The 16,331-nt window shown below is 43.5% G+C and overlaps 1 protein-coding gene across 2 annotated transcripts in view; it reads right to left on the reverse strand.

Annotated features, from left to right (window-relative positions):
- OGN (osteoglycin) overlaps positions 1-10,491 on the reverse strand; it is a 250,037-nt gene extending 239,546 nt beyond the window's left edge. Inside the window, exon 1 of one of the 2 annotated variants that reach the window (XM_089657140.1) lies at positions 10,244-10,491. In XM_089657140.1, coding sequence (XP_089513266.1) covers positions 10,244-10,414 — 171 coding nt within the window. In that variant the 5' untranslated portion in view covers positions 10,415-10,491. The remainder of the gene's footprint in view (positions 1-10,243) is intronic. The other variant, XM_089657139.1, reaches the window with a different exon arrangement.
- Between the last annotated feature and the right edge of the window lie 5,840 nt (positions 10,492-16,331).

A 16,331-nucleotide genomic window follows, 5' to 3' on the forward strand; every position in this document is an offset into this window, starting at 1 on the left:
GTAAAACGTGGACGTTTATTACCCCAGATAAAGTTATTAATAGTCCGCTGAAAATGATCCAAATATTTTTCGAGACTGGGACTGGAAGTGCTCAAAAAAGATAAAGTAGTTTGGGCAAAATATTCATTTTAACCGCCGTGACTCTACCTAGAAAGGAAATAGGGTAACCATGCCAAATCTTTAATAGAGTAGAGAGACGTGATATACATGGTGGATAATTGGCAGCAAATATATCCGAGTATCTAGGGGTGAGATTGATACCCAAATAGGAAATCCAATCCATAACCCAACGAAATGGAAACGAACTATGGAGAGATGCACCCAGGGAATCAGGAACATTTACAGGCATAATCACCGATTTAGTAAAATTAACAGTGAGACCTGACACTATAGCAAAGTCATTCAGTATAGCACATAAATTTGGCAATGAAGTTAATGGATTAGTAAGGAAAACTATAACATCATCAGCATACATGCATATTTTGAAATGTGAAACTAATAATGGATAGCCAGAGATATCTGAATGTGATCTAATTGCTATTGCCAAGGGTTCCAACACCAGCGCAAACAAAAGGGGTGATAGAGGACAGCCCTGGCGGGTGCCTCTACCCAATGTAAAAAAAAACAAAATCGGAATTACAACCAGGAAGCCTTATTCTCGTTTTAGGAGAATCGTATAGGGCGTGTATACCAGTCAAAAACTCATCACTGAAGCCCATTTTCTGTAACAAGGAAAACAAATAGGGCCAAAGAACACTGTCAAAGGCCTTGTTTATGTCCAGGCTCAGCAACAGAACCTCTTTGGAGTGTAAATTAGCATCTTGAATAACATTTAGTGTAAGGCGAATGTTATCAGTAATAAGTCTGTCTGGAATAAAACCAGATTGGTCCGGAGAGACCAAAGAGGAGATAATAGGGGCCAGTCTGTTTGCCAAAATGCGGCTAAATATTTTCAAATCATTATTTATTACTGAGATTGGTTTATAGTTTTGTGGTAAATGGTGGTCTGTGGTTCGGGTATTAAAGACATATTAGCTAACATCTCCTCGGGGAACTTACCACCTCGCAAGACATCATTAAATAAAGTTATCAAATGGGGAGCCAGCGTCGGGGAAAAGTGTTTATAATAACTAGCAGTGAATCCATCAGGACCCGGCGCAGTAGAACTTTTTAGCGCACTGATCGCACAAGTTATTTCCTCTAGGGTACAAGGGGCATTAAGAAAAGCTATCTGAGAGGGTGTGAGAGCAGGGAGGGGTATAGAATCCAACCATGAATCGGAAGGTGGAACAGAATTCGGCAATGGAGGAGCTAAAAGGTTAGAATAAAACTTTTCAAAAATACCCAAAACCTCTTGGGGTAGAGATGAGATATTGCCCGAGTTAGTGCGCAGTTTATAAATATGTGGGGGGGCGTAGAGAGTGATACAGTTTCCTTGCAAACATAGTGGATGCTGAGTTACTGTGCAACAAGAACGAGGCCTTCGACCAACGGAGAGCTTTTTCAGTATTTTGGGAAAGTAGGGTATTCAATTCTAAACACTTTTGAGATACTGTTTGTTAAGAAGCAATGGATTACCAATGTGACTTCTATAATGTACTTCTAATTCTCGGGTAAGTTGTAGAATTTGCTGCCATCGTTTTCTATTTCTGGAAGATGCCATAGAGATAAGGAGGCCACGTAGGACCGCCTTATGAGCTACCCATAATGTGGCTGGAGATATATCAGGGGTAGAGTTAGACTGAAAATATTCCCGAATGGAAGCAACCGAGTCATTAAGTCTCCAAGAGTAGGGGGTAGGTGCCAATGCTATAAACCTGATTGATAAGGCTATAATATTGTGATCTGACCAGGGGCTCAAGTGAATGCAAGCTTTCCTAGAGTTGGCTAATAAAATAGGGGTACAATAGATATAGTCTAATCTAGCATAAGAGTCATGTGGGTGGGAATAAAATGAATAATCTCTGGCTCCCGCATTATGAGCCCTCCAGGTGTCAACCAGTTGGAGGGTATCCAATTTTTTGGTAAGGGATTTTGGGAAAGTCTGGGAGGATTGTGAGGAAGAGCTTCATTCCAAAAAGAGGGTTTGCTACTAGGTTAAAATCGCCTACCACCAGTAGATGAGGGGACAAAAACCTATCCAAAATATCAAAAAATTTAGAAAAGGAGGCTTGTGCTGAATTCGGTGCATAAAGATTAGCAATCGTGAGTTCACGACCCAAGAGGGTGCCTTTAAGAATGATAAACCTACTATCCGGATCACGATACACATGTTGAACATCAAAGGGGAATGAGTTATGTAGAAAAATAGCTACTCCTCTACATTTAGAGGAATATAAGGTATAATACCCCTGCTTATAGGATTTGTGAAAATATGTTGGATGTTTTGCGGCAGCAAAATGTGTTTCCTGTAGTAAAACGATTTTAGCTCCTAGTCTTCTATATTGGAGGAAGGCTGTTTTGCGCTTATTTGGTGAGTTGAAGCCCTGGACATTATGTGATATACATTGAATTACCATAATATGCAAACATTATAGCTAGCAACATGAAAATAAACATGGAAACGACATCTCCTAGGATTATTAGACTAGACATCAGAATCTGTAAATCCATATCGGATATAGTTATTAACAATAGTACCAATCTGAGGGATACCCAGACCCCAATATGGGTGTCGCGACATCCCCAGGCTGGCACAAAACCATCATCATGTACTAAAGTTTTGAAAAGAGAAAAGATAAAAAGTAATAGAGAGGGAGCCATAATAGCTTCTACAATTAAGGGGATAGGTAAGAGAGATGGATCAGGTGGGCTATTTGCCATACCTGAAAAAACAAAAATTTCAAACATCAAAAGGGCCAAATGGGCCCAGACCCTGTCTCCGTAAAACACGGAAAAAGGAGCCGCCACCCCGCAATCGGGCAGTGGCACCTCCGGCCATGCTGGAGACAGGGTGGGGTAACATGTTCAAGAATTTTGAAACCCTAAACTAATGGGCGGTGTTAAGAGGGTCTGAAGACCCTTGTTAAACTTTAACACATCCAGATTGCTATGGGAGAGAAAACATAGTTATCAGAAATATAAAACCTCTGAACAGGGACCACCAAAATTCACATCCTAATGATGTGTGGGAAACAAATGAGTGAAATCCCTGTATCTTGGTATCCAGTATCTGTTATAATATACTGAAGAGCAGATGGACCAAAAAGCTATCTCTGAGAAAATAGAAAATTATATTATCAAAAGGGCCAAACCGCCCAGATACCACCACCCAAGAGCCCAGGAAGGGGAGACGCCATCCCGCATCAAGGCGGCGACATCTCCGACCAGGCTAGATTGCAGGATGGGGTCATCTGTCAGAAACCTCCATAAACATAGGGGTGGCAATAAAAAGAAAAAAAAGGTCCCAAAGACCCGTATCGAATTTTTATATGTCCAAATAGCTATATATTAGATCAAAATTAATGTTATATAAACATATAACCATTTGCAGCATCTTTCAGAGAACTTATCAAAACAATGGGTGACATGCAGGTGAACAAAATCTTTTCAACCCGGTTCTTGATGGACTCTCCTTCTATCTCTTCGTGGAGATGGAGTATGCCAGATAGGAGAGACCCAAGGGGTAGAAGGCGGACGTTGAGGAGATGGGGCATGCGCCAGGCCCAACTTGGCCAAGATTTCTCTGCCTTCAGAAAGGGATGTGGCTATATAAGTGCTCCCATTATGTGGGACTATCAACTTAAAGGGGAAGCCCCATTTATAGCGGATCCGAGCCCAGAAAAGGGCAGCTGTAATTTCTTTCATTTTTCTACGTTTTTCCAACGCAGCTGGCGAGACATCTGGAAAAATTTGTAAAACTGAACCTTCGAAGGTGATCGTTGGGGTATTATTAGCAGCTCTAAGTATGTCTTCTTTGGTCAGGAAATCCTTCATACATAGAATAATGTCCCTAGGCGGTTTATCATTAGGAGGTTTAGGGCGTAGGGCTCTATGGATACGGTCATAAGCGAAGGACCCAGGGTTGCGATCCGGAAGGAGTGACTGGAATAATTTGGTTATAGCTTGTGAAAGGTCAGACACAGACTCCGGGATACCCCTGACTCGCAAATTATTTCTGCGATTGCGATTATCAAGATCCTCCACCTGTGCCTGTAATTGTGAAAAGGCCATTTGTAAATGGTCGTGATCTCTGGACAGTTCACTATAAGCCAGGCTGAGTTCATCATGTTTGGTTTCCAAGCGGTCGGTCCTGGAGCCCAATGTGGCTATTTCCTGAGATAGGACGTTAGTGCTCTTATGAAGTTCTGATTGTAATTTAGCAGCTAGTTTAGTGTATATAGTTTCCAAACAAGATTCCAAGTCCCCCTTTGTGAGTTGCTGTGTACATTCACTGATCAGAGCTAATGGGTGAGCTGTGGTATCCTGCGTGGGCTCAGACGGGGATGTTCGTTCTGAATTGTCTGGAGACATGCTGCAAATCTCGTGTGTTTTAAGTAGGTATGTCGTAAGGGACTTTTGAGCTTGTCCCCTTTTTTCTTGGTGGACGGCATACAGGAAGTCCCCTGGGGGTGATCAACTGAAAATTGGATAGCCAAGGAAGAAAATAACCCCAGGAGACCTATAACACCTGAAACAGGTTTAGGGTTATAATTACATAGAGGCTGTCAGGCTTATCTGCAGAAACTTTATATTGTAAAAATATTTAGTAACCGTGAAGGTGTAGAATAGACATAGGCCGTGGTAAACATCAGTGATAAAACTCAAAGATTAGATGTCGGCTCCAGCTCCCACTCTCGGGCCTGAGAGGGGCAAGGGCTCGTGCAGAACAAATGTCCCCTGATAGTGATCCCAAGGTCATCTAGGCCAGACAAAGAGAGCCCCAGCATCCCTCCGGGTTGTGGTGTATAGGCCTCAGCAGGTCTCCAAGTACAGCGGAGGCCAAAACTACAGAGGGAGGTAGCTCCTGGGACAATGAGGGGGACCCGATGGCCAGTAACCGTCCGCCCCCCTGCCTCCTGTACTCACTGCGGCCCATTTGGGATGAGATCCGGGACAGAGTAGGCCGCACTAGGCAGCAAACGTCCGCCGCCACGGGGGGCGGCAATATACCACGGCACTCCTCCTATCTGATCCAGGCACCTCCAATGCCCTCCGATGATCCACCGCCGCCTGGATGACTGCGGATGAAGGTCCAAGGCAACGGAGCCCAGATAAGGCGGCCGCGCCAGGCTGCGGATATCCTCCGCCATGGACGGAGACAATATTGCCCGGAGCCCGAATTTCTAACCATTATTTTTGTTTAGATCAGTGTGCTGATATTTTGAATTATTTATCATCACCTATTATTATATATTTTTTTTATAATAAAAATCAGTATAATGAATTATATTTTTCAACATATTTTTCCTGTAAAATATGTCCATACCATCTGCACCCCCAACATTTCCGGTCTTCCTCAGGGTACCTGAGCAGCAGATTCTCACCCCTCTGGGGTTGGAGAGAGTTCTTTTTGGAAAAGGCTCTCTTACTTTAAGGTGGCTACATCTTGAGTAAAATCAGGGCTGACAGTGGTGAAGGTGCCAAGGCCTACTCCTACAGTTAGATCTGCCTCTTCTTGCTCTTGGGCAACCACATCCACCATCACCTCACAGAAGCTTGTTCTTTAACCTTCTCGTGTAATGCCTTCTGGACTGTGTCAGGCATCAGGCCTGAGATAAATTGATCCCTCAACATGTTATTGGAGTCAGTTATGTCAGTGCAGCCAGTGCAGTGTCCAACTTCTGTAGGCACCTCCAGAGGTTCTGTTTAGCCACTGCGTAATGGGTCATGTTCTCATCCTCCTGTTTTCTGTTGGAAAACCTCTGGCAGCAGCATCTTCTCCCCACGCAGTCCCTCCAGATGTGACACAATCTGATCCATAGTGGTCTGTTCCTCCTCTGGCAGTGAGCATCCTTCTCTGAACTGTTAATAGCCAGCTCCACCACTAACCTGGTTGGTACCTGGTACAGGAGCGTGGCAGTCTCCAGTCTCTCCTCCCATTCTGCCAAGAGGATGTTAAAGCCATTAAACTTGGGTATCAGGTTCAAAGCCGACCCAAACCCAAGCAGAGCCATGCCGGAGCCCATTCCTCCTTACGCAACCTCTAAATCGGACATATCCTGCCGTCTGCCAGTAAACGTGGGAAGGTGCAGTGTGGTGTTTGCAGTCGCCAGACTTGAAACTTGTGTAGTGATGTGATAATTTCTTTGTCCATTTTCCAGTGGGAGGGAGAGGAGGAAAAGACAACTTCCAAGCTGCTACAGAGACAGCCATACAGGGGATCGGTTCCAGTAAAAGCCCCACTTCCACACCCATCACCCTCCCTACCTACATCTGATTCACCTAGCTGTCTGCACCCATACAGGAGGACTGGTGGTATCCCCTTAACCACAGCCCTGGTTCAGGGGGTGAAGTGTGGCCTAGCTTGTCTGATCCCGAGAAGGGTGACTTCTAACAGGTTAGCAAGTCCCTAGCCTTTTCCACCTAATCAGGAACCTCTCCCTACCACTAGTTGCTGTACCTGACAAGCGGATTTTCTCTCCCTACACTAGCCACTTTCAATAAGTGCTCCAAAACCCTTGGGCAGGGCCTTATATAGACCTTGCTGCCCAAAAAGGGTCACCAAGGGTAACATGGTTGCAGCATAGCCAACCAAAATGTTCCTCTATTCGACCCAGGAAACCATGTTTCTCTTGGACTTTCTCCCCAGGCTGTAGTACCACTCGGGTTGAGCACCACCTCCAGTGGGGAAAACAGACTGTACCTGCCTACACAGCCACTGCATCTCCTTAGAGTAACAGGCGCCTCCAGTCTCATTAACAATCCACTCATTTACATGGCCAGAGTACCTGTAGTAATAAGTACTTTGGGTTCATTCTCACGTCATGTTGGGGGCAGTAAAAACTCCATGGATTATCTGTGCTTTTACTGCTTACCAACTGCTACCCCCGTTGGCAGCAAAGGAAGTGGCTATGGGGGAAAACATGCCACAACTCCGAGGCTATGCTTCGCAGCCATGGCATAAATTGTACTCCTGTCAAACAAAATCCATTCAAGTGAATAGTGCGCTGCTCTGCAAGTGCCTCGCAACCACATGCAAAGGTTGCGGTGTGCAAGTGTGGGGTTCAAGCAGGCGATGGGGAGCCAATATGCCTCCTCACTGCCTATCAAATGCTCTCTGAAGAAAGATTGCTGTTCAAAGATCAAAGCACATGTGAATGAGTTTTATTTTAATTTCTTTATTTTACTTTAGTTTAGAATCTGATTTATTTATTTTTTCCATTTTCTTTAACTGCCCTGTTAGAGGGGGCAGCTTTGGTGAAATATCAGGAGTCTCACAGACCAAACAAACCCCTGATGTCTCACATCTGAGACTGATAAAGGAACTGAGAACACAGACTCATCAGTCCTTTTCTCTACCATATATGTCATAAATTTTACATTTTTAGCACAACCCCCCCCCATCCTAAAACATCCCCTTTGTGCGTGCAGCAGCTGCGCCTGCTGGCAGGAGAGGACAGAAGAGGAGGAATGCTGGAAGCAGAGGAGGGTACACAGGATGAGCTGGATGGGCCAAGAGGAGGCACAGATATTGGAACCGAACCCCGTACAGTGGGAGTCACAAGAGCATCAGAGTCTGTTGGCTCTGATGCTCTTGTGACTCCCTCTGCAGCACTTCTCTCCTCTTCTGCCGGCAGCACTGCACGGGAGAAGCAGTGCTATAAGGCTTTACAGCCGGCCCTCCTTTTGAACTGATCGGGCCTGAGCCCATTACAGGAGAGCAGGCTGTACTGCCTTATCCACAGCCCTTGTTGCCCCACAACAGTGATACGATGCATTAGGGTTGGTTTACTAAAGACAAATAGGCAGCTCTCTTTGCAAGGGAATTTTCTCTTAACCTAGTGAATGTCAGGAATATCCAATCACATGCATGCATTAAACAGTGTTTTTTTTACTTGCACATAGTTGAATAATGGAAACCAGCAGAGCTTTGCCTCATTTAATAAACTAAAGAATAATTCTCTTGAAAAGTGAACAATCTTATTTTCTTTTAATAAATCAACTCATCTTGGGCAGCACAGTGGCTAAGTGGTTAGCACTTCTGCCTGGCAGTACTGCCTGGTTCAAATCCCAACCACGGCACCACCTGCCTGCAGTTTGCATGTTCTCCCTGTGCCTGCGTGGGTTTCCGCCGGGTACTCCGGTTTCCTCCCACCCTCTAAAGACATGCTGGTAGGTTAATTGGCTCCTGTCTAAATTGGCCCTAGTATGTGTATGTATGAATGTGAGTTAGGGGCCTTAGATTGTACGCCCCTTGAGGGTTAGGGACCGATGTAAATGTACAATATATATATATGTAAAGCGCTGCATAAATTGATGGTGCTTTATAAGTACCTGAAATAAATAATAATAAATCTGTGTTACTTGAGGTGTGACCCATAAAAGAAATAAAAAAGGGAAAGGAATTTTTTTTTTTATTCAAATATTTCACCTGTTTGAATAACTATATAATGTTTTCATGTTAAAATATGTTGAAAAACTCAACTATTTCTATGTGGTATACCTAATTATTCACACAATTGTATATCATGTCTGTAGATACAATCACAATGCATAAAGTCTGTGGACCCGTAACAAGCAACTACTTTAGGAACAAAATTGCTATGTGCACATTAGAATTCAACAGACTTCAGTTCTCAGGGTGCCCTGTAAGGCATATTGGCAGATCTACTATTCACACTATAAGACTGTAGTTTATAACATTTTAAGTGAGCATGATTTCACTTTCAAGAAAGTGTGCAGCAACAAGCGAATCTCACCTTTTCCTTTTAAGTAAATCTGCATTCAGAACTGATCATTTATATGTGAACTACTTTGAGTAACAAGATCAGTTTCATAAAAATACAGAAGTTAAATGTGCTGTACGCGCCTTAAGAAAATCGTCTTGAGCATAGCAGGAGCCACAAATAGTAAATCTTCAGTTTGTTAAACTCTAGTCAATTTCCCTCCCACCTCTTGGTAATTGATAGGGAAGCTGCTTTGTTAATGAACCATTTAGATTTGCAGGAGCGGAGAGCGTTCCAGCTTGACTATACTGTAGATTATATTGGGGCATATATGAAATCTTGTTTTATTTTTTGTAACTGCATGCAGATTAATTGTATTTTATATAACTCTTCAAATTCTCTGCATTCATAACAGTTCAAGTCCTATTTCACAACTGAGTGACTCGAGAATATGTAAAATGTTGTGTAACTTCTAAGATCATGTGGCCTGTTTGAGTATAAAGGACTTGGATACAGATTTATAGTAATTGTATACTAAACAATATCCTTGTCACAAAAAAAGTGTTACTTAAGTGCGAGACGTGGGAGCGTCTTTTTCACTAAGTATTTCAAATTAAAGAATTGTATCAGTGTAGCTGCATAAGGAGTTAACTTCAATATCCTGGTTTCTTGAAGTTTTAACCCTATGTTTACTGTATTTAACTACCTCACCCAGAGGAATAAGATTCTTGTGATTAGAGCATTTCCTTTTCAGAGGCCCAACACATTAGTTTTGCATGACATATTCTTTTCCTTGTATAGCCATTTTTGCAGCATTACGATTAATTTAATTTTGACTGTTCTTAGAGATATGAATTTTGTAGACTAACTATCAAGTGTTATTTTTGAAGCAAAACAAACCATAAGCAACAGCTCCCCTTTTTCCTCTGGGTTTCATATATATGACTCCACGTACACAAACATTTTAATATTATTGGCTAGAAAAGTACAATGAATATATTTACTCATTCTATTTACTCCAAAAGTCACTGTACATCATTAGTTATAATTTTCTGTAAGAATAAACTGGATGATATTATGTATTCGATAACTCAAAGCAAAGGTAAGTAGTGGTCACACAGATGTGCAGTATTCTTGACATATATTTTAATTGCCTGATGTACTGCAGGTATGCTAAGGATACTCCAATGAGAAGATTTTAAGAAAAGAAACAATGATAAATAACTATGCATTGTATAAATGAAAGAGAACATTTGGTGACAAAGGGAAGAAAATACTATATATATATATATATATATATATATATATATACACACAAAAACAGATCCCAGCATGCTTTGCTACCCCATTTAATAAAGCCTGAAGTCTTGCACTGTCCACTTATAATGCAATATATACAGTATAACTGAAGGTACCTCATTTTCTGCTCCATCATTTGAGTACTGTTCAAAGTGTTGTTTAAAAAGCAATCCTTCAAATATATCGTCCACATCATAGTCATACGCTGCTTCTTGCTGTTCAGTAGGCGCAGTCTGTATATAAGGCAGGACTAGGAACACAGTGCACCACATATGCATTGTCTGCATCTTTGTCCTCCTCTGAATTTCAGCTCGAAAAACTGCTCTGCTACTAAAAATGATTTGGGTGGGGGGTGAAATCCTTCCTCCGTGCCTGGAAGAAAACTGCATGTCCTAACAATAGCGAGAGAGTGCATGACTTGTTGGCAGGCACTAAACAGGCTTAGACCATCTGGGGGAATTATGCTTAACCCTTTAGGATGGTAACACACTAGGTGCAGTGTATACAAATCGAAGTAACAGCCTAAAGATTGAATTGACTTTCTTAGCCTTGCCACATGTTACTCATTTGTTGGCAGCACTCTTATAGAAGAGTTTGGCTGATGGTACTAACTGGCTAACAAAAGTAGAATTAGTAAAATGATTTGACTTAAATGACCTCATTTTTTTACCTAATTTCTATAGCCACAGGAAAATGAGAATGTTTGCAAGGCTATGTGCTTAATTTATGCTGCTTGAGCTGACATGTACCAAAGGAGAAGTATAGTCAAAACATTTTTGGCTGTACTTCTATGGATCATAGTGCGGTTAGTTTTTCACCCCTGTGATCTGTTTTCAGCTAACAATGGCTAAAGCCCGCTGTCAGCTAATGTCACAGAGCTGGTCTAGGCTCTGAAAAGATTCCATATGATTGGAATCCACACAGATGCCTGGGCCTGCAGCTCGCTCAGCCTCACAGCGAGTCACTGAGATCAAGAGCCAGCCTCTCCCACCCCATCCTCAGCTCGGTGCTCTAGTGAGCAAAGTTGGGGGGTGGCAGAGCAGAGAACTGGTGACTGACAGCAGCTCTCCAGGAGGGGGTTTGAAGCGATGAGCTGTGGATTGGAGTAAGCTGTAGATGGGGGTGCAGATGTAGAATGAGGGGGCAGAGGCAAGCCGTAGTTGTGGGTGCAGAGCTGAGTTGACTGGGTACAAAGGTAAACTGGGGACAGGGGTGCAGAGATGAGCTCTGGTCAAGAGGAAGAATAGGGGAGCTGTAGATAGGGCGGTACAGAAGTGCGCTGTGGATGGGGTGGGGGTACAGAGGTGCACTGTGGATGGGGTGGGGGTACAGAGGTGAACTGTGGAGGTACAGAGGTGCATTGTGGATGAGGGGGGGTACTGGGGTGTACTGTTGCAAGGGTTGAGGGTAAAGAGGGGAGCTGTGGATAGGGGGTACAGAGGTGCCCTGTGGATGGGGTGTGGGTACAGAGATGCGCTGTGGATGGGGTACAGAACTGCACTGTGGATGGGGGCAGGGTCAACGCTAGGTGGGTGCTAAAGCACCCCCATAAATGCACCTGCCTGGATCACACAAAGGCTTTGCAAATCTGCATCAATCCAGGGATCGAAGCAAACTTGGAAAGCAATGTGACTGAGCGGGGACTGTCTGTGCGGGGATACAGTGTCTTGCAGCCACAAGTCTCCATGCTCTTCTTCTAATTCTGGCTACACAGTCTCTCAGCAGCAGAGTCATATTCTGTGAGGCATAGAACCCTCCCTGCCTGCATGGCTCTATGACAGCAGAGAAGAGGCGGGTATGTGCACAGTCTGTATACATGTTCTGAAGAGCGAGGAGGGAGGCTCACATTCCTAAGGAACTCCCCAGTGTCCAGAGATGGATTGAGGTAAACTGATCCTGCAAATTAGAAGTTTGCTCTGCAGTGATTTGCCTGTGCTCTGTATGATTGCCCTGTGTGGACTCCTGTATTACTGCTGTTGGGTGCTGCCCATTACATGTACAGTATGCACCCCTGAACTCGCTCTGCATTCTGTATGTAACACACTCCTAAACTCTGAACTTTGTAACGCACTTCTGAACTCTGCATTTTGTATGTAACGAAGGTGAAACAAGAAGAGGCTTCTAGGTGCAGTATTCCAGATCAACTTTAGTAAAAAGCGGTTAAAAAAACACTTACAATGTAGTAGTACAAACAGGCTCTAATGTAATCCGTCAATAGCACGGCTCTGTCCTCTGAGCGATGGAGCAGCTGTGCCAGCCAGCAGCTGCAGGGGGAGCTTGAGGAGAGGTGTTAAAGATGGCCGCCGCTCTGTTTGGACCACTGGAGCACACGCTGGAACGCTCGTTGTCCACGGACCGGAAGTGACGTGAGCATGAAGTGGTGATGTGTTTTAGAGCATGAGCAGAGCTTCTTCAAGACCAATGTCCAGGCTTGAGGAGAGCCAGTTAAATAGGGTAAAGAGGCGGGAAAAGGGGCGGTCTGTGGGAAGGAAGGTACATGCCTCCCAAAGACCAAGCTGGATGTAAATACGGAGCGGACTGTTTGGTGTTTAACAATAGGAGACTGTGAAAACAAGAAATAAAAAAACAAAGAGAAATAAAAATGGAACTATGTAAGGACTGAGTGGGGGTGTATAGCATATTGAAGAATAGTTAAAAAACAGGATTTGAACATTATCTAAGAAGATATATAAAACAATAATAAAAATAATGATAATAATGTAATTTATAATTACAATTGAGAGATGGGTAAGAGGGAAAAGAAGAGGAAGTGGGGGGGGGGGGGATTGAGTGTGCAGACCGGTATCTGCTGTGGTGTGACAAATGATACACATGGGTAACCTGGACAGATTAGAATATAAAACATAAAATAAAAAAATTATAGTCAAGAGGTTACAACATAATTATAGCACATAAGTACAGTCTAAACAAAGGATAACTACATAACACATGTGTGTAGCTGCAGGCAGAGATGAAACAATATGTGTGTATGTGCATAAACGCACGCACACGTATAAAAGCACGCACGTGTATGCACACACACAAACACTCAACCCCATATAAAGATGCATTCACATACACACAGGCATAATGCCCAGCACAAAACAAATTGTACGGTACTGTAGGATAGTATGGATTTCAAGGTCCTCATTCAGACCACCGGGAGAGAGTACATCCAACATGTAAATCCAATACGTCTCCCTTTGGCATAAGCGTTGTAATCTCTCGGCTCTCGGGAGGTCAGTGGGCAAGGCTTCAGTTACCCATACTCTAAGACCCTTAGTGGATTTACTATGTTCTGAGAAGTGTCGATTGACACTGTGCTTGTCAATGCCGCCTTCGATAAGGTGGCGGTGTTCGCCAAACCGTTTGCGCAGGGTACGGATGGTTCTTCGTACGTAATAAAGACCACAAGGACAAGCCAAACAATATACCACAAACTCAGAAGAACATGTGTAAAAGGCAGGGATCTTATATGTTTTACCTTTTAATGTTAAAGTCTTTTTGGCCATGGTGGACAAATGGGCAGGTTAAACAGAGTGGTTTATTGCATTGGTACATGTCTGTAATGGGGAATAAACTTAGGTCGGCAGTGTCTGACTTAATTGGTTTCAATTTGCTAGGTGTTAATTTGCTTTTAATAGTGCAAGCTTTTTGATAAGAGAACTTAGCTGTGGTAGGTATACTGTCAAGCAGGTGTGGATCTTGTAAAAGGATAGACCAGTGTTTACGCACTATCCTTTCCATGTGTGTGTGTCGATTATGGAACGGAGTGGTAAATCTGATGGTGGAATTATTACACAGGTCTGCGACTAAAAAGATGTTTGATTATTTTCATCTAATTTCCATGTATTTTGGTGTTCTGAAAACAAATAAAATATTGAAAAAACTCCTAGACGTCATGATTTGCCACAAAATGCAAAATTGTCTTCACATTTATCAATTTTTTTTCATTTTTGGTATTTTTTTAATTATGGGTTTTTAACTAAATTTAAAGTCCAAATTACTATTAATTAATTCATAAGTGCATTTAAGATATTAAATGCCAAAAAAACCTTAAAGGGGTTGTCCGAGTTATGTAAAAAAAAATATAGCACTGTAAATCTGATGGTCAGAAATATATACATAAGCTAAGCAAGTTTTAGGGGAAAAAAAAATCTATTTCCTCATTTCCCTAGTTCTCTTCTGGCCCTTTGTTGTTATTTGCAGATTAACAATCTCTGCCCCTCCCTCCCCCCCTGCAAAGGGGGTGAATACAATTGCTGCTCTGAGTGACATGTCTGACTACTGGGATACTCAGCAGCATGCTGTATGTGTAAGCCTCAGCCCTGAGTCTGTGCTTCTAATGGTAGAAGGGGTTAATCTTTCCTGAAGAATCCAGTGGGAGGGAGACACAGGGCAGATAGCAGCAGCTCCGGTCAGTGCAGGGGGGCGTGGCCAGCACTGTGATGTCTCATGTACAGACACAGAGCTGCTCTTTCCTGCAGTCCACACTTGTGCATGAATCATCATCAGGTTCTTGGTTTTAGGCTGTTCACACTTTTTCATCGCAGTTCGTGTTAGCTCATCATTCTTCAGCCGTTATGTTATGGCTCCGCGAAAGTGTATTAATTCGCCAGACAGTTTCTGTTTCATCTGTGGTGAATATACAGTGTTGAAGCAACAGCAGAATATTATAGACTTTGTGAAAAAAGTATACTTTGCATACTTTGGACTAATAATGAAAGAAATCCTAGGATAATAGAGTGCTACACAAAGAAAAAGAACAGCTGATTCACACCTCCACAAGGACGCAACCCCAAACTGAACACCTATATTGACAGTTTCAGATTGCGAGCTACATCCCTGATATCCACCCAGCAAAAGAAAATTCTGTACAATCTTTCACCACTAGAGCGAAGGGCTATACACGATTTTTAATCAGGCCATCACCATCAAACCAGTGGATAAAGGGGGAAGCAGTTGTTGTGATGGATACAAACAAATACATACAAGAAGGTCAGAGGCAGCTGGAAAATGCCATCTACTATAAGAAACTGGATTATGATCCGACCCAGGACTTTACAAAGCAATTAAAAGGTCTCATTAAAACACTTCCAGCCCACCTACATTGAGAACTTATAAATGCGATTCCGGATTATCCAGAAATCGGGGACTTCTACATGTTGCCCAAAATCCGCAAGCCAGGAAATCCAGGCAGACCCATCATAACAGGTATGAATACACTCACCGATCTCAGGCTTTGTAGAAAACAATTTAAAACCGTTAGTCAAGAATACTGCTAGTTTCCTGCAAGACACAACTGACTTTCTGAACAAGATCAGCAACATACAGCAATTACCATCTAATACACTTCTAGTGACTATGGATGTAGTATCCCTATATAGTAATAATCCTCACAAGGATGGATTAGCTGCATGTCACAGATCCTTATCATCCTCACCAAACCACAAATACACTGCTGAGGATGTTACTGTGAGGGACCGCCTAGCGGCACCACTAGCACTCCACCGGTCAGGTGTGCCCAGAGCGTGGAGTCTAAGCCCCAGGGTACTTGTTCACCAGAGCCCCTGATGGTGGGGATGGACTTGGAGTACCCCGAGACCAGGTCGCCACTACTGAGCACACCTGTCAGTGGTAGGGGTGTTCGCCAGGGGCTCCAACCAGGGAGAGCCAGATGTGAGGAGGTCGGGTGACCCCGATGGGATGGATGAGTTGGTAACGTAGAGGATGGTATGGTACAAGGGAGTGGACAGAGAATCGTCGGGTCACACGCCAGGTCAGCAACAGCAGGTCAGATCTAATGAGGGGCATTCAGAAGAGAGGTCAGGCAAAGCAAGGGTCTGGGCAGGAGAAATCAGCAGGTCAAGAGCAATCCGGGTCAAACAACTTACTAGGAACAGGTTCAGTTTCGCAGGATACAAGTAGGACCAGAAGGCACTGAATGACAGCTCAGGGCTATTTAAATATCCCGCCCTGTGCTGCCATTGGTGCCCAGCGGGCGGCCGCGGCTTCTACTGCGCATGCGCGAACTCGAACGCCGCGGCCGGCCCGGACCTAGTGCCCATGTCCCTGCACAGGGCGGTGCACTGCGCCTGCGCCGGGACCATCGCAGCGGGGATCGAGGCGATCCCTGACAGTTACACAGCTCATTGAATTCATACTTACACACAACTACTTAACTTTCAATAAAGACATCTATCT

This window comes from Staurois parvus, unplaced genomic scaffold, assembly GCF_062004578.1.
Source record: "Staurois parvus isolate SC_StPar_1 unplaced genomic scaffold, SC_StPar_1.0 ptg000968l, whole genome shotgun sequence".
Lineage (NCBI taxonomy): Eukaryota > Metazoa > Chordata > Amphibia > Anura > Ranidae > Staurois > Staurois parvus.